General features: G+C 42.3%; 1 protein-coding gene across 1 annotated transcript in view; it reads right to left on the bottom strand.

The window, feature by feature from the left end:
- Prkcq (protein kinase C theta) overlaps nucleotides 1-19,672 on the bottom strand; it is a 127,537-nt gene that overhangs the window by 28,587 nt on the left and 79,278 nt on the right. Inside the window, exon 12 of the mRNA XM_013349055.2 lies at nucleotides 17,669-17,842. Coding sequence (XP_013204509.1) covers nucleotides 17,669-17,842 — 174 coding nt within the window. The remainder of the gene's footprint in view (nucleotides 1-17,668; nucleotides 17,843-19,672) is intronic.

Here is a 19,672-nt window from a genome sequence, read left to right as displayed (position 1 = left end):
CTCTCTCACACACACACACACACACACACACACACACACACACACTTTTTTTGTTCTGCTGCGCACAAGCCAGAATTGCCAATTCAATCACTGTAATTTAGCCCTGACATTTCAAACAAGTGCAGCCATCTCCCTCATCTGGAGGAACCTGCATTTCCTTGGCACACCTTTTCCCCACTGTGATTAATATTTAAACCAACTCCAGCCTTTACCATTTTCACTCAGAACTTTACTGGCCTTGAACAAGCCATGGCACTGGCATCTTTCTCTCATATGTATGATTAAACTCACATGCCAGGAGCTTGGGGAGACAGCTCAGTGGCTAAAGTCCTTACATTGCATGCAAGCACACAGACCTCAGTTCAAATGCCAGCACCCACGTAAAACAGCCAGACTTGGGGGTATGGATTTGTGATACCAGTGCCACAGAAGTGGAGACATGTGGATTGCTGGGCTTCCCTGGCCAGTCAGTCTAACTTCTCTGGTAAGCCCCAGGTCTTAGAGAGAGAGAGAGAGAGACCCTGTCTCAAAAACCAAGGTGGGCAGATCCCGAGGAGTGACACATCTGGTTTACTTCTAGCCTCCACAGGTTGTGCACACTTATGTCCCCATTCACACTTGCGTACACATTCACCCTCATACACCCACCCACACGTAAAACCAGTTGGTAAGATCATCTGAAAAGGCAAAGGCGGTCGGTCATTACTTTTTAGTGGCAGGATATGAACAGGGCCCTGCAATGTTTGTTTGGATTTCACAGTTTATACACTGTCAGTTTAGATTTGGAAAAAGTGGATATAGGAGACTGGTGGGGAAAAACGTAACTCTACCCCTCATATTTCACACATTCTTCCTGTGACAACGGCTTTGTGAAGGCTTAAGAGAGGACCTGGTCATTGTCCTCTGGGTTCACTCTTCTTAGCTCAGGAAGAATCTTTCCACTTGGCAGGGCTTCTCATAGCAACTCAGAAGGGGTGCAGGTCAGCTAGACCTGACTGGTCCTGAGCAAAGTTCTGTTTTATTTACTCTGCTGTGTCCCTGAGTCCTTTCTTCTTTAGCTTTGCCATGTGGTGTAGGACAGCCTTGACAACCTGCTACAAGCAATCACGAGTTTCCCCAGCACCCCCAGATCTCAGGAACGATCAGCCAAACTAGTTTGGTCAAGAACCGGCTTCAGTCTTTCTCCAGTGAGATCCTAAAGCTCCCATCAATTCTCTGATGACAAAACTTTGAATCCCAGTGTGGTGGCACAGACCTGTAATTCCAGCAATCAGGAGGCTGAGTCAGGGGATCACTATAGAAACAACCTGGGTTACAGAGTGAGTTCAAAGCCAGTGAACTACCTAGTACTATGTGGGATTTGGAGTTTGGGGATTCCGTTTTTGAGCATTGATAGCCCCTTTAAAACTTGAAACCATTGTTGAAACATTGGCACAAACAACTTTCATCAGTGTCCAGGGAAGGAGGGCACAGAAAATGACTTTTGTCTGAACTGAACCCCTTCAGAGTTGCTGTCAAAAGCTCTGCCAACTGGAAAATTCCAGACTCAGCAAGTTAACCAAGAGTTAACCAAGAGTGGGAGATTCAGTGCAACCAATAAAGCATGGCTTTTGTCTCTTCTTGGAGCTGATTTCAAGTCATTTATTTTCAGGCTAAGTTCATTAACCTCTCCGGGGCTTCCTTTCGTTTTTGAAATCAGGAAGTTAATGTTTGGACTTCATAGGATTGTTCTGAGTATGAGATGAGAGGATCCTTGTAGAAAGTGAACTTCGAGTTAGCGCCTTGCATGCATTGAGTAATTGGTAGCTGCAGTCATAAGATAACAAATGGCCGGGTGGAGGTGGCATATGGCTTTAATCCCATCACTCGGGAGGCAGAGGCAGGCAGAACTGAGTTTGAGGTCAGCCTTGTCTACAGAGTGAGCTCCATAGCCAGGGATACATAGAAAAACCCTGTCTCAAAACAAAACAACCCAAAAAACAAACAAAAAAAAACCCAAAGAAACAAAGCAAAACAAGAAAATGAATGAAATTAGTTAATACTAACATAACCAGATGCTTTTTAGAGAAAGACTGAACAGTCCTATGAGAGAAAGAAGAACACGGAATTGGATGTCCTCTCCTAGGCTGGTCTTGCGGTTCTGCTCCCCTGCTGAGAGACACATAAAGGAGCACGGTGAGAGGGACCTGGGTTGGGCTGGTTTTATGTCTGTGGAGACCCTAACTGGGACATAGGATCTTCCCAGGTGTGCAGTAGCTGAGCGTTAACGGGACGAGGAATGGAACACTACAGCTCTGTCCCGTTTAGAACTCGTGAGCTCCGGGGCAGCATCCATCAAGTGGAAGTTGTAGCATCTGAGCACAGCCCAGCCTGCTGCCAACCAGCCGAGTGATGGAGCCCTGCCAACCCCGAGCTTCGGTGAGAACCATTTGCCAGAACCTTCACTAACCACCACATATTTCTATATTTCCCCCTTTTCTTGGGGGAAAAGATGAAACTAACAGGCACATTGTACTAAGATCTACGCAACACTTCTGGGGAGTAACTATTAGAGGGTGCCAAGCTTATAAACTCCCAGGAGAGATGGATGCCCAGACATAGTACATATTTGATGTATAATTAAGAAAAAGTGAATAGTTTTCTTTTTTGGACATCCCTCAAGCGAGATGGGACACACAGCTGGCTTCCTTAAAGACTACCACGTTCTCCCAAGGAAGAAGGAGCAAAGGGCTGGGCTTCCTCTGCTTAGGCCACATTCTTGGGTCTACTTACAGAGCTTGGCTCTTGGAGGAATGCAGGTGACTGTATCTGTTACAGATATGTAGGATATCCAGGGTCCTGGATGAATTATTCAGTTATTGAAGTTAGTTCTTCCATGGGCAAAGGATGGAAAGGCAAAAATAGGTCCAAAAAGAATGTGTCTTGTGATGTTTAGAATAAATAGCAGAAGTGGTAGGACAAGGCCATTTTGACTGGTCATTTTACATGGTTTTTAAAATGTGCATCTCTTTGAGAAAAACCATGTGAGGTGCTCACTCAGAGGACAGGACTGAAGCAAGGGAGCCAATTGTGATCCATGGAACTCTGGCCTCAAGTAAGCATTCAGGATCTCTTTAAGTAACAAAACATAACACTTAGAAAGAGTGAGCTCTATATTAGAAAGCTATCTTTGAGTTGATGGATTCAGCCAGTCCAGGTACTTGCTGCCAAGAGTGAAGAGCCGAACTGGATCCCAGATCCCGTACTGACTCTGAGCTGTCCAGGGACCTCCACACATATGCTGTGGCATCCTGATGGCACCTGACACACACACACACACACACACACACACACACACACACACACACACACACACACACATCGAACACACATGTAGAAAAATCTCTTTGCTTAATTTGTTCCCTACGAGAGGAAAGACACTACAGTTCTCAGCATCACTGTTAGTATTAAACACTGGCTTGCAAAGTGAGCACTCCTCCAGGGCTTTCTACTAACGCCACACTCTTCAGATTGCAACCTCTAAATGTCCTTCCACTGTCCGCTGACTTTATTAACAGAAAAGGACAATACCGTGTTGTTCCCAGTTTGTGGTTAGCAAGAGTCAGCCCATTTGAGAGTGAAGGTGTCTCAGAAGCAGGAATTTATTGACTAATGCTGAGGGGTCCTGGCTAACATGAGAGGAAGAAGTTAAAGTATCATCATTATTCACAGGTGATATGATAATATACATAACTGACTCAAAATATACTATCAGGGAACTCATGCAGCTGATAAACACGTTCAATAATGGATACAAGATTAACTCCAAAATATCAGTAGCCCTCCTATATACAGAGAATCAACACCTTTTACAACAACCACAAATAATATAAAGTATCTTGATATAACTCTAACCAAGCAAGTGAAAGACCTATATGACAAAAAATTCAAATCTTTGAAGAAAGAAATTGAAGAAGATATCATAAGATGGAAAGATCTCTCATGTTTATGGATCGATAGATTAACATAGTAAAAATGGCCATCTTACCAAAAGCAATACAATACCCTCAATTGTTGGTGGGAGTTCAAACTCGTACAGCTGCTTTAGATGTTAGTGTGGAAGTTTCTCAGGTAACTGGGAGTCAATACCACAAGACCCAGCTATACCACTCTTGGATATATACCCAAAGACACTCCATCCTACCACAAGCACACTTGCTCAACTATGTTTATAGCAACTTCATTAGTAATAGCTAGAGACAACTTAGAAGTCCCCCAACCGAGGAATGGATAAAGAAAATGTGGTACATCTACACAATGGAGTATTACTCAGATGTTGAAAACAAGGACACTAGGAAATATGAAGACAAATGGATGGAACTAGAAAGAATCATCCTGAGTGAGGTAACCCAGTCTGAGAAAGAAAAACATGGTATGTGCTCACTCATAAGACTGTATTAACTGTAAGATAAATGATAACTATGCTACAACCCACCCACCCAGAGAGACTAGGAGGGTTCATGGAAGGATGCCCAGGTCTCCCTGGAAAGGGGACATTTTATGAGTGGATTGAGGGAAGGTGGGGGTGGGAATATGAGCAATCAGGTTGGGGAGAGGGCAGAGGGGGGAAAGTACTGAAAGAGACTACTGGAAAGTGGCAGGGGGCATTTCTAGGTCAGGTAATAGAACTTGGTACAAGAGAATCTCCTAGGAATCTACAAAGATGATCCCAGCTAAGATGCCTAGCAATATTGGATACATGGCCTGAACTGGTCATCTCCTGTGACCAGATTGTCATGAGAGAGGCTTTATCCAGCAAATGAAGGAGACAGAGGCAGATCCACAACCAAACATTGGATGGAGTTTAGGGAATCCTACAGAATAAGGGGAAAGAGGATTGTAGGAAGCAGAGGACACAAGAGAACTCACAGAATCAACTCACTTTGACTCACAGGGGCTCACAGAGACGGACCTGACAACCAGGGAGCCTGCGTGGGGTTGACCTAGGCCCTCTGTATATATGTGACAGTTTTGTAGCTTGGTCTTCTTGTGGGATTCTTAACAGTGGGAACAGGGGCTACCTCTGATTATTTTACTACTCCTCATACTGGGTCACTTTGCCCAGCCTTAATACATGGGGAGGTACCCAGTCTTACTGAACCTGATATGACATGTTTTATTGATAATCATGGGAGACCTGCCCTTTCCTAAATGGAAATGGAGGGAAAATGGATTAGGGTGGGGTAGGGGGAGAAGCTGGAAGGAGAGGAGGGAGGGAAAACTACTTCTGGGATATAAAATAAATAACCAAGTTTATTCTGAAAAAGGTAATATTATAAAGATTTGATGCGTTATGAAAATTCTTCTTTTTGCTAAACACTGTGCTGATGGACTTGGGAGACAGATTCAAAAGCATAAGAGCCTGAGTGTGGATCCCCAGGATGTATATAAACTGAGAAGCAGCCATTTTCAATCTCAGTGGAGATGGAGAATTCCTCGAGGCTCACAGAGCAGCTAGCCTGGAGTATGCAGCCACGACAATGGGGGCCAACATTGGAGATTATCTCCTGACCTCCATTCTGCACACAAGCCACACATATGTTCACTATACTCTTACAAAATTACTTCCGTATATAGTTTGAGTATTCTGAAAAAAACTGAAAACCTGCTTAGTGGCTTTGCCAAGACCTGCAGGGGTTTGTGTGTGAAGGATCACGTTACCCACAGCTTCTACAGTTGTCTTCATACTTCTCTGGAGAAAACATATGTTATCACGGGATAATCTAAATTTCTTTGTGTTCATTTTCTTTGTTACATACAGCTAAAATTTTACCTGTGAAAACTCTGTTTTAGGTAATGATGAAAAGGGGCTAAAATATATACAAGAATACAGATTTATAAATCAAAGAACTGAAAAAGTATTTTTTATAAAAAAGTTTTTAATAATTTCAATAGCTTTCCTTTTTGTTCTCTGTCTCCTCAGAGTGGGGATTACAAATGTACGCTACAATGCTGGGTTTTTAAAAAAGTGGGTTCTCGGGGTTCAACTCAGGTCTTCAAGGAAGGTAAACCTCTATTCTGAGCTGATTCTAACTCATTATCTTCAGTATCTTCTTTTGTGACTTCCACTCTTTTTTATTATTTTTCTTATATCTCTTTTTTTTTGTTTGTTTTTAAAATTACATTGTCAGTACAGTAAGGCTCCATTGGTGTTAGAAGAGCTAAAGATTCTATTCAGCTGTGGACCAACACAGCCAAGGCTCAATGAAGCCTCCTTACTAAATGGGACTCTATCACCTTGCAGAGAAAGGTGTGGGGTGAGGAACTGCCTTTCCCACATCCGTACCTCCATGGAGGGAAAAGAGAGGAGCTTCCTGTGTATCTCACTATAGAGCAAGGGCTGCTCAAACACACGCTGGAGGGGACCTGATGTTGAGTGGGAAGAGGTGGCAGGGTGAGACTTTGGTCTCTCTTTAACATACTCCATGCTGTCTTTGGAGGTTCACTCCAAAATTTCTGCTGTGCTTCTAAACCCAGTATTGGTGTCGATAAATCGGAATTTAGACGTTGTGGTAGTGTAGGGAATTGGAGAAATTTTGAATGTATTAATATTCTCTTTGAAACAGGTCTTGCTATGTGGTCCAGACTGGCTCCTCACCAGCAATCTTCCTGTCGCAGCTACCCTCCCAAGTGCTGGAATTACAGGGCTGTGTCACCTCACCAGGCTCTTTCTTTCATTTTAATTTACTCAAGTACAAATTGAGACGTTCTAAGAAACAAAGCTTATTTCCTTTTCGTAAGTATATAACACAAAGGATCCAACAAAAAATCCTTTGTTCAACTAGATATATAGCGGTGCAGTTTGTGTGTGGGGGGGGGTGTGCATAGGCATGCACGAATGTACGTATTCAAGGGAGGCAGAGATAGGAAAGAGATAAATGGCTCTCTACAAACTAGCAAGCTCACTTATTCTGGCCTGTTTATATTTCTACTGTAAATTTTAATTAGTAAAATTCACTACCTTTGTAGATTCATTAGTGTGAGTCAGAAATATCTGGCCTGAATTTCAAGACATCGGTACCTTGCAGCAGGGACTTGGGCTCAGTTGTATTTACTGGCTTAATTGTTCCGTGGGGTCTTCTTGCATTAACTAACCAATTATTTTCCTTTGCAATCAAAGTGCAGCTAAAACTCCCTTTCATGAATTTTAAAGCGCTCTCCTTGGTGTGTTTAGTCTCTGAGGAGAGGCAGTGAAGCAACATCCTGGCTCCCTCGCTTCACAGCGATCTGACTTTCAATGGGCTTCTTGTCCCTCCGGGCTCCTCCTTTCCCTTGTCTATAAAACATGGACGTTAATAATGTCTACTTCATAGACTGTTATGAAGAGTAAAGGAGCTCAAATATGTAATGTGCCCAGAACACAGAGTGACATATAGTAACGCTCTATAACTGTCAGGTGTTTTCATATTTATAACTGTAGTTATTAACTATAATCCTCACACATTGAGAACGAATGTCCCAGGAATAGTCTGGGTTTTAACATAAGAGGTGAGTTGTCTGAAACAGGGGTTTGATGTGAAAATGTCCCTTTTTTGTTGACCATTTAAAGTTATTAAGTTACCACTGGTAGGAAATTACAAAAGCATTGGGTGTGGCACACACCTTACCCTCGGCACACAGGAGGCTAAGGAAGGAGAACTACGTGACTTCAAGGCCTTACACACCAATCAGTGTCAAGGTCAATAAAGAAGGTTTAGCTGAAGTTGATTCATTCATCAATTCTTGTAACTACTGCCGGTTCTAGAGCTGACAAAGAAACAGACCTGGTGTTCGAAGCCATTGAGATCCTAGTCCCAAAACTCATCTGCGTCAATGATCTTATTACCTTGAAGATGCACAAAAGAAAATGTGGACAGGTACAAAGTAGTAGAGTGATCTGCTGGATGTCAAAAAACATATCTGTAGGACATTTGGAGGGCTGGAGATGAGGTTGAGTGTTTCCCTCTTGTTCACGAAGCCCTGGGTTCAAGGCAAGCGAGGAATAACCCAGATGTGTGCTGATAAATGTATAATCACAGCACTTTGGAGATGGAGGCAGGAGAACCAGAAGTATAAAGTCACCCTAAGTTACCCAGAGTCTTTGAGACCAGCCTGGGCTATAGGTGACTGCCACACACATAGAACTTGGGGTTTAAAAAGGCTTAAAAATTGTTTGAATCAAAGTAAGACAAATATAATAGTTTTTCCCCAAAAGAATACAACCCAAAAGTTCTAAAAGGATAAACACCATTAAAATGCAAATCTAAATTTACGGTATAAAGGAGAGATGATTAAAGAGCAACTGAGGTGATCAATCTAACAAAATCAATTGCATAAATATCATAGGACCATGCTGCTTTGATACACATTACTAGAGAAGGTACAGGGTCAGAACTATGGGGATATATCAGTATTTAAAACACATACTCATTCTTAGAGGAGGCAGAAGGCAGTCTGTGAGCTTTCTATCATTAGCCAATGGAAGATTGTAAAGGTACACACTAAAGCTATTTGATGCTCTCTGGCTTGTATACCGTATTCTCGCTGCAATGATCACATTTTCCGAGTAAAAAGAGAATGGAAAATGTAGCCAGAGGAACAGTTGTCAAACGTTTGGGATAAATGAGAATTTCACAGCATCAAAGAAATTAGCTAGTGGTTTTTTTCAAAGCAGGAACAATTAACTTTGAAAATGCATGGGAATTTGACAAATGCCACACAAATGACATCAGAGCACTAACCTTTTTACCAGATAAGCAAGGTGGGAACAAAAGCAAAGAATAATTACAGTTATTTTTTCCTAGGTATCATTTTTTTTCAAACACTAGGGAACTCAAATAACAGGGTTTTTTTGGGAGGGTGTCTTTTTATAAAACTTTATTTACTCTTCGATAATTAAAATTTATAGGAAGAGGACATAAACTGGTGGAGATGTGATGGGGAGTCCTGCTGAGAGCTGGAGGTGGAAAGAGAGGTGAGTTCAACTGAGATGCATGAGATTTTCAAAGAATAATGTAACAAATTTATGTATAAGTTTTTCAGTATCTGAAGAAGAAAAGAAATCAGGACCAGTACTTCCTAAAATAAGATATAAGTAGACATAATTCTTTTCAGGGTATCATGAGTTAAACATGGGTGACAGTGTTCTAATTTCAAGATTATAGAAGAAGAAGACGGGTATCGGAGAACAGAAGGCATGTAAACATTGGGAGATAGCCTATGACAGCCGATGGATAGAGTTGGGAATTCCACTCAGAAAACAGGGAAGTTACAGTTCCCACTCAACCCTAAACGAAACAGGCTTGGATGTCATTCAGTTAACAGGATGCTTGCAGAGTATGCAGTAAGTCCTGGATTCCATCTCCGGCATCATATAAACCAGGCACAGGAATCTAAGCTTTAGGAAGGTGGAGGCAGGAGGACCAGAGGTTCCTTGGCCAATGTCAAGATCAAGACTGAGACCAGAGCCTGGGCTACTAAGACCCTATCTAAAAAGCAAAACCAAAATAAAACCAAACCAAACTATACAAATAACAAAGAAAGAATCCACAGACAATTCTTTGACTTGGCCCGTAGAACATGCATATTCATTTTTAATATTGCTGTATTATGCACTGAGCTCTGAAGAAATACGACAGTCACATGGAAGTGAGGAAACACCTGTGGGTTTAGAGGTGCAGGGAGCTTATGACATTTCTACTACACTGTTTTTTTTTATGTGCCAAAGAATTCCTGTATATCTGTTCATTATTTCCCCCTATTATCCTGTGACATTGGACAAAACACTTTAAGCAAACTTTCCAAGCATATTAGGTTACCATAAATTAACTTTAAAGCTACCAAATTTGATCGCCAGGTGATAGTAGAGCACACCTTTAATTCTAGCACTCAGGAGGTAGAGGCAGGTGGATCTCTGTGAGTTTGAGGCCAGCCTGGCCTAGAAGAGCTAGTTCCAGAACAGGCTCCAAAGCTACCGAGAAACCCTGTCTCGAAAAATAAAAAAAAAAAATAGGTACCAAATTGATAAACTATGAATCCACATCCAAAATCACTGTTTTGTGACATCGGGCATAAGGGTGGTGGAGGGTTGTTTGATGAATATCCAAGTGAGTCACCATTTCTGAAATAATCTACCCAAACACTTAAGGAAAAGAGGCTCATTGGTCAGGTTCAACCAGGCAGTGGCCTGTTGACAGAGACAACTGGCTGCCTGACCAATCACCCAAAGTCTCATTTGCAATGTAGAATCAATCAATGTTGGCTAAGGCCTAGAGTATCTGACAGACCACTTTAAGAGGCAGGAAAATTTTCAAAACTGTTTTACCCTGTCTTGACAAGATTTGGCAGCCTTTTTTCTTGTATCTTGCTTGTCCAGTCCGGACATCATGCACTTTGACAGTGGTCGAGGCATGGGCAGTTTCTTGCTCAAAGGCCAGTTTTACCAAGAAGACAAACTCCAAGTGGAGTGTCTTTGGTGCTCAACATTCTCTCTGAAATAGATCAGGGCTGCCAGGAGCAATCGTGTCTTACGTCAACAGAATGGTTGGGGTGCCATTCTGTTGCTGGGGGTTTCTGTTTTGCCCAGTCCTGCAGAACACATGGAGGTCTACATTAGTTATAAACTGATTGGCCTAGTATCTCAGGCTTCTTATTAACTCTTATAACTTATATTAGCCCATAATTCTTGTCAGTGTTAGACACATGGCTTGGTACATTTTCAGCAAGGCAGTCACATCTTGTTTGCTTTGTGTCTGGCTTCCTCTGTGTCTAGATGGAACTTCTAGACAGACTGCAGACTGGAACTTCCCTCTTCCCAGAATTCTCACTGCCCTGCCTCTACTTCCTGCCTGGTTGCCCCACCTATACTTCCAGTCTAGCTACTGACCAATCAGTGTTTATTTAAAATACAAGTGACAGGATACAGGAACATTGTCCCACAGCAGTGGCCAGCATTCATTCAGGCCCAGTGTAGGGACAAATCTTTTCCATGATGTGGTTTATATACAATCATCTATTATTCTAGTCTTTACAATAAAATTATGACAGCCACCAGGGCTCCAAACTCAACCAGTGGTGTCTAGATTGAAGTGTTCTCAACATCTTCAGATGAGGCAGCTCCTGAATAAGAATCTGGGGATTTAACACCCGACAATGTTCCAGCTTGCTTTGAAATCATTAACATGCCAGGATGACACATTTTGAAAAAAAATAAATAAAAAGTTTTCCTCTTCACATAATAATCGTGCAGATCATATGGTATTTTTCTCACAAAAGATTCAAACATCTCCACAAAGTTCTCTCTTTTAGCTTTGTGCCTTTGGAGGCAAGGAGGAAAGCCAAGGCTACCAAACCATGCTAGAAGCTTTCTCAAAAGATGGTGTCTTCTGCCTAGAAGCTGTAACCAGAAGCACAGCTGTATGTTCTAAAGAAGAAATCAAAATGCAACCTTTTTTTTTCCATTTTACTCTAATTTTATAATTATGATTTCTTATGGAAGAGAAATTTCAAAGGAATTGTGCTGATAGTGTTAAAGTTGCTCAGATAAGGGGTGAGTCTATAGTTTTGGACACCAGCATTCTAACACTCACAGCGGCTGTCCTTCAAATGCACTAGCAAGGACCCAGAGCTGTGCTTATAGGATTGAAAGCCTCTTCAAGGTCTGTGGTTGTTAACCTCTCTTTCTTTCTTTAATTTGTATGGATGAATTGCCTGCAGCCACACGGACCCCATGAGTGCAGTACCTGTGGAGGTCAGAAGAGGGCGCTAGATTGATTGAAACTGGCATTGCAAACAGCCTCCATGTAGGCACTGGGATTTGAACCTGTGTCCACTGGAAAAGTAACTGATGCTCTTAACCATGCCATCGCTCCAGTCCTGTTAATACATCTTAAAGTACAATTGCAGATTTGAATATTGACAGGCCTTTCATTAATTAGTGTTCCTTTAATTCATAGGAGACTCAAATGAAGCCAGATCACGATTCACTTTAATGTCTAATGAAAAACAATAAAAAGGCAAACAAAGACCTCATTGTATTAGGTGCATCTTTTCAAACTAGTTTTAGCTACATCAGCCTGTTTCACATGGTTTTATGGGAGATAGAGTAGGGAAACTTGGGCTTCTCAGCTCATTGTTGTTATCATTATTATTATCTGTTGCAATAGGTATGGAACCTTGGGCTTCTTGTATGCCAGGCAAGCACTCTACCACTAAGCCACACTGTCAGCCCTTTTCTTAGGCAGGATCTCACAAAGTTGTCGAGACTGGCCTTGAACTCATGCTGTAACCCAGGTTGGCTTTCAACTTGGTGAGGCTCCTGCTTCAGCTTCCTGAGTGCTGAGATTAAAGGGGGTGTGGTACCATACCTGCATGAATGATATCTTAAATTCAAGGACCTTAGGTCTGGAGGGTGGCTCATCAGAGAAAGCATTCCAGGCCTAAGCCTTATGGCTGAGTTAAAGTCTAGAACCTACAAAAAGCTGGACTTGGAATCCCAGGGTTCCTGGTGAGTTGGGAGGCAGAGACAGGAGAGGTGCTGGGAGGTCGTGGCAGAAATGGAGGAGAGACCCTACCTCAGCAAGGAAAAGGCAGAGGCTCACTCTGAACATTGTCCTCTGACCTTGCCATGCTCACCCTGGCATGAATGCGCCCCCAGAAAAGAAAATGAAATAAAATTTAAACAAGACTTCAATCTAAAAATGAAAGTCAAGGAAGTGGAATATTTTTCTTCCAGATTAGGTAGATCTTTTTATTTTCTTTTCTTACTAATTAAAAAAAAAGTAAAAATAGGCAAAACTTTATAGTTTATATAAAGTGTTGAGTTTTGTTTCTTTTGCAGAGAAACACAGAACTCACAGTTAGTGGTTCCCTGAGAAGCATTTGTGATTTAATTTAATAGGGACTTTTGAGAGAAATTTGTGAGATGGAGTCTTAAAGTTCATATTTAATTTATTCCAGTTGTTTTTAATTCACTTGTGGGTCTCAAAGTTTTCTGTGTTTTCCAGTCAGGAAGATGCTGGTACAATCACTTTTCTCTGGTCTTGTTAATGTGTAGTGATATTTCATTTTGTATTTTAATAAACAAAGTTTGTCTGAAGATCAGAGAGTAAAACAGCTGCACTGACCAGCTGTACAGACCAGGCAGTGGTGACACACACCTATATCCCAGTAACCACACTAGTTTGCCATAGAAACCAGGTGGTAGTGGTGAACGCCTTTGATTCCAGCACCGTGACAGGTTTCAGGCTCAGTCTCATTCTGAGGGCTCCTGGAGGCAGGATCATCAGTTTTGGACAAGGTAGTGTTAAGAGCCAGTGGCTGGCTGCTTTGCTTTTCTGGTCTTCAGGCTGAACCCCAATATCTGTCTCTGGGTTTTTATTATTCATGCTACATTAAAGTATCAAAACTGCATGGAATCTGAAAAATATTGACTTGTGGCTCTGATAGACAAACTGAGTAGTGTCCTCGTGAAAAGGCCAACATTCACACAGGGAATATACATGCATTCCCACAGGAGACTTGATGCATGTGATATATATGCACAATAAATAAATAAATTAAAAAAAAATAGAGGGGTTTTTCATATAAAAAAAAAAGCTAAATTAATCTTGAAGCTCAAGCATCCCTGGAAGGCTGTTTGGAGGGTAACTGGCAGTTTACAAATTGTATACCCCCATCCTTTATAGAAGGGAGGCCTCAATTTTTATTTCACTCATTTACTACAAATATACTCTTAGAGATAAAAATAAAATCAAGGGGCTGAGGAAAGAGCTCAGCGGATAAGAAGGCTTGTTGCAAAGTCTGAGGACCTGAGTTCAAATCCCCGGCACCTATGTAAAAAGTCAATCCTGTGCGAGAGGACTGGTGGGGCAGAGACCAGAGGATTGCAGAGACAAACTAGCTCCAGATTCAGTGAGAGACCCTGTTCTGAAGAAATAGGGCAGAGGGTGAAAGAACAGAACACCAAACAGCCTCCTCTGTCCTCCACACGTACCCAGGAGTATTGGCATCTGCACACACCTACACATACATGTACATAAGTCACACACATGTGCATATGATACACACATGTGTGCACACATACACACGCATGCGCGCGCACACACACACGCATGCGCGCGCACACACACACGCATGCATGCACACACACACACGCATGCACACACACACACACGCACTTTTCAGAAAAAAAACGCAAGAGGAAAAGTGCAATGATAACACTCCCAGGGTAGACAGCAGTTTGGGGCTTCCCCTGGGAGAGAGGGACAGAGTCTGTGGCTCTGATGTCGGGTAACATACCTACATCACCCAGACAAACAGGAAGATGCTTTTAGGAAATTTCTAACACTCATGATCAGGAATCTCACCCTCCTTCTTGCTGCATCAAGCAAAGTTACTTTCCCTTAGATCATAAGTCCTTACCCTCTTTGGGGGTCAAATGACCTTACACAGGGGCCGCGTATTAGAAATTCCGCATATCAGGTATTTACATTATGTTTCACAAAGGGAGCAAAACTACAGTTGTGAAGTAGCAGCGAAAATAATTTTAAGGTTTGAGGTCGCCACAACACGAGGAACTGTGTTAGAGGTCACCCGGCATTAGGAAGGTTGAGAACCACTGCTTTAGAGCCTTATCATTTCCCCTTCAAACTTTCCGCACCCCCATAGCTGCCAGGCCCAACTTCCTGTCCTTTCTGTCTTTCAAGTTCTAATATCCGGTTTCTTCCGGATCAGCCACTTCAGATCTGTATTCTGATTTAGTATTACAAGCTTGGAGCTGTGGTCAGGTAGCTAGGCTGCATTATCAGCTTTGAGGCATTGAGGATGCCTGCAGCATGCTTGACTTTGGACTCCACCTCCTGCCTCCCCGGTGCTAGAAAGTAAGGCACCTCCTTAGGATTTAGATCATCATATGAAAAGGTGGAGGCTTGCAGGCTTTATTGGGGATCACTAAGGGAAAACTCTTTCTTCCTGGTCAGAAGATTGGAATCTAGGTCCTATCTCTGGGCCTGGGTGGAGAACTGACCTTCTGACTACCCAAAGCATCGTATAATATTGTTTTATTTTTGAGAGTTAATCTGACTGTCTTTGTTATTGATCACCTGATCAGGAGGGAGACCTACACCCCCAGAAGACTGATTCACCAAGAAGCTAATCTGGGGAGTGGGCAGGGCTGATGACCGCCTTTTCCTTTCAGAGGGGCCCTTCTGGAACAGCCTGCAGGCCTTCTGGCTCCTGTCACTGCTGAGCCTGATCCCTTTCCTTAGTCTTAACTCAGAAAAACATTGTTTCCCTTCTTCCTTCTCTTATTCTTTCAGACCCTGTCATAGTGATTTCCCTGGGCATTTCTCACTCATTCCCTGAGGCCTGGCCCCTCCTACCATGTGTCTGCTTGCTGACCTTCATAGCTAAATTACTAACAAACAAAACAACAACAAAAACTTCAGAGGCTATGAAGAGTTTGGCATGTTGCTGATCTGACAGCCTAATTAAAACATCTTTGGGACTGTCTCTAGCTTCCTAAGAACCCTTGCTTCCCCACCTGTGTATCAGACCTAACATTCTACAAATAGATATAAGCCTTTGCAAATGCATTAACTTCACAAAACCCTGTTCTCCACCAATGGGAGGGCAGAGGATGCTGTCTGATAGCATTTGAGGCCTATAGGAGACATTCCACACCCCCCTCCATTTTGCTGTAATTACCTCTCTATTGTTTCAATCAATGTATTTTAAAAGAAATGTCTTGATGATTTACTTTGTTCTGCTACTATAAAGCTCCATGAATTTGCTTCTTTGTTGGGAACATTAACCTGGCTCTTTGTTTCCTGGGCCACAGTCACTCAAATTTGGTTCTAGAATAAACTATCTCTTATTCCTGCATGATTTCCTCTCTTCTTCTCCATCTCCCTTCTACAGGCAACTGCTAAAATTTACAGCTTGCCTGCATTGTTGTTCTTCTTCCAAAAACGATTAAACTGGTCCTTGGGCTGTTTTCTGAGTCCTTTTAAAATTCTTTTATTAATGATACTAAGAACTCCAAAAGGAAGGCCCAATTTCTCTGGTAACAGTATCAGCACTGTCTTATAAAGTAGGGGATGCTTTGGGGCCAGAAGGCCCCACAGTGCTTCAGACGTAGGTCTGTTCAGTAAGTCTTCATTTTAGTTTGGATATGTTGAACAATATTCACATATCCAAGGAAATGAATACAACAAGATGTTAAAAATGGAGGTTATAGACTGGTGGGTATTTACAGTGGATTGTTACTTCTCTGAAGGAGCTCGTGGGGGTGAGGAAAAGTCTAGAATGATAGGCTTTAGAGTATTAATGGTGAGTCTATCCAGGGTAGGATTATAAATCTTTGAGAGCCTTCCAAATTCTCTAGAATGCTATGAGTCCGAAAAACACAACTGAGGTTTTGTCCATAAGAGAAAAGGTGATGGGGGTAGAGTTTCCTAGGAATGGGAGCAACTTCTGAGAAAGCCAGCATAAGGGAGGGGCCAGTGTCCACCTTGTTCCACCTCTCTTACCCACAAACTCATACTAACACCCCACCTTTTCTGATGGTCTTTGTGAGATCTGGTACCCTCTTGAGGAAGAGACCTGGTCGGTTGTCCTCATCAACTTAGATCATGAAACCCAATATGGACAAGTTCAACAGATCCGCCATATAAGGGCTGCTCATGCATGCTTCAGCATTGCCAGGGTGTAAATCTCCTTACTTCATTCAATAGTGATTATTAGTTTTTTATCTGTTTTCCCTTCTTTTTACACCTTTAAATACATGTACAGTAGATTAAAGAGTGGAACATCATGTAGGAGCCTTGTTCTCATAACAGATTAAATCAAAACAAATGATGTGCATAGAGACAGATCTGGCAGCAGGTGTCTCTCCCCACACACAACCTTTATAATTCAAGTCATGCTTCCATGGTGCTTAGAAGCGATGAAACTTTCTGAGACGGACATAAGGAGGCCAGACTGAAAGGTGAGAACAACGTGAAGACACTGCCCCATTCCTCTGTATGTGGGAACCACCTGAGGGGCAGCACTTGTCAAACAAATGGAAAGAAAGTGAATCTGAGCAGAAAGTGGAGTTATACAGAGGCCCTGGTAGGCAGACAGACAGGGAGAGGAGCCTTGGCTAGGTTCTAAAGGTTGTGACCTTCCAAGATGGCTGGCTTCTTCCTCAACTTCCTGACCTGAGACAAAAGCCCGGAAGTTTAAAGCAAAGGTCTTGTGGGCTTTTTCTCCTGCTTGCTGGTACCCTGCTGATGGACTGACTCACCAAGTTCAAGGCTCCATCAAGACATGTTTGCATAACAGTTTATACAATAAACAAATTAACCCTAAATCAGGGGAAGAAAACCCTTTGGAGACTTAAAAATCTCCAGGTTCTGCGAAAAGTCTGGATTTTCAAGTTCTCAGTCCGCTTCTGCTTTGTGGAGGGTCTTTTTCTCTGTGTATCTGTGGCATGTCTGTGTTTGATCAACCTCAGGGAAAGCTGTTGTTCAACTGATGATTCTGCCTACTGGGTTTGAGATTCCTCTGCTGCTCCCTGTTGATCTCTGGACTTTCCACACATTTTAATTCTTTAATTGGCAGAGAAGAGGAACCCGATTAGAACCCTTAGAGCATAAGAAAAGCATACCTTGGTCTGGAATGTGCAGAACATGTGTGTGAGAAACGGATGCTCCCAAGCCAAGGACAGAACTCTCTTCTCCACCATGGTACACTCGACGTCATCATCCATCAACACCACATCCTTCTTTAGGGCTTTAATTGCGAAAAATTGATTGGTTCTCTTGAACTCCGCTAGGAAGACCTAGAAGGAAGCGAGACAGCAACTTGGTTTCAGAATATGGATTTCCACATATTAAAAACAGGGTTTAGGAGAGATCTGTGCCAGGTGGGGAAAAGAAAGGCCTCTGGTCTCTGTCCTGGATAGTGTCTAACTGTTTAGGATAGCACTGCAGAGTTTCAGATCATCTTACCTTTGCAAGGATTTCACAAACTGTTGATGTATTTGGAAGGTTCTTATTAATGCATCCTCAGTTCCTGTCCTGGATAGTGTCTAACTGTTTAGGGTGTCACTTAAAAGTTTCAGATCATCCTACCTTTCCAAAGGTTTCACAAAACTGCTATGCATTTGGCGGTGATTATTTTTATTATTATTTTGTTTTTTTGAGACAGGGTTTCTCTTTACGTAGCCTTGACTGTCCTGGAACTAGCTCTGTAAACTAGCCTGGCCTCGAACACAGAGATCCACCTGTCTCTGCCTTCTAAGTGCTGGGATTAAAAGCATGTACCACCACAGTTCAGCTTGGAAGGTTATTCTAACACATGAGAATCGTGAAGCTGGGTTGTAGCTCGATCAGTAGAGTGCTTGCCTAGCATGCAAGAAGCACTTCAGAGACCAAATATGGTGTGTGTCTTTAATCTTAGCATTTGGGGGGTGAAGGAAAGGTGGGGAAATTGGAAGTTAAAGGTCATCTTTGGCTACATGGTAAGTTTGAGACTATCCTGAGCTACACAATAGGACTCAGAACAACTCCTAGTTCTGAACACTGCAGGATAGGTATTAATGATATTGATACTAAAGATAATATAATTGATAAGTATAACTTGATCAAATTCATGGAATTACTTTGGGGACGATCTAACCCCAGAGTTTATTTTCCCATTTGATTTCCTGTCTCAGATGTTACCAGACACCAGATGCCATATAACGGAGAGTGTAAACAATTTTAGACTTGTGAAGCAGACAGGAGAGGCCTCTTGGCAGTTGAAAGGACACACCATTTATATAGCTCTGAGCATGTAAGAAAGCCATTGACCTCTTTGGGCTTTTGTTTCCCAGCTTTAAAGGTGTGTAGGGTTGGGTGTGGGGCTTCCTTATTCACTGATTCACAGGACTACAGTAACCCCCAAGTGAGCCATGATGGAGTGGAGTGATTCAGCAGCTGTAAAATGCTTTCCAAATAAAAGTCATAAAAGCTTTTGTATTATTTTAAAACTGTGATGTCACATGAACTTGAACTCCTAATCTTTCTGCTTCCACCTCCGCAATGCTGAGATTACAAGGTTGCAGGCCATGCCTGGTTTTTTGCAGTGCTGAGGGTCGAACCTGGGAATTTCTGCATGCTAAGTAAGCAATCATGTTACCAACTGGCCTACATTCCCAGCACTGCACGCATAGTATCATTTTATTAAACCTAGACCCTTGCATTTTCAGTGGCACCATTGCATTTTTGTTTGTTAATGTGTGGTGTGGATGAGTATGGAAAACTGTGATGTTCCTTTTGTTTGTTAATGTGTGGTGTGGATGAGTGTGTGTGTTGCAAGTGCCCAAGGAGCCCAGAAGAGGCCTCCAGAGGCTCTGGGGCTGGAGTTATAGGCAGTAGTGAGTGCCAGACATAGGTGCCAGGAATGGAATGCTAGTCCTTTGTATGAACAATACTTATTCTTAAACACTGGGCCATCTTCCAAGCCCTGGGAGCTACAAAAACTCTTAACATTTTATTTCTTTTACTGACTTTTAGAAAATGTCAAAATCAATGGTGCCAAACTGAAAATGCAATGGAGCCGAACTGAAAATGCAATGGAGCTGAGCTGAAAATGCAATGGAGCTGAACTGAAAATGCAATGGAGCTGA

The sequence above is a fragment of the Microtus ochrogaster genome, chromosome 16, assembly GCF_000317375.1.
Source record: "Microtus ochrogaster isolate Prairie Vole_2 chromosome 16, MicOch1.0, whole genome shotgun sequence".
NCBI classification, from domain to species: Eukaryota; Metazoa; Chordata; class Mammalia; order Rodentia; family Cricetidae; genus Microtus; species Microtus ochrogaster.
Note: the sequence above shows the minus strand (reverse complement) of the source record. Positions and strands in the feature narration are given on the sequence as shown.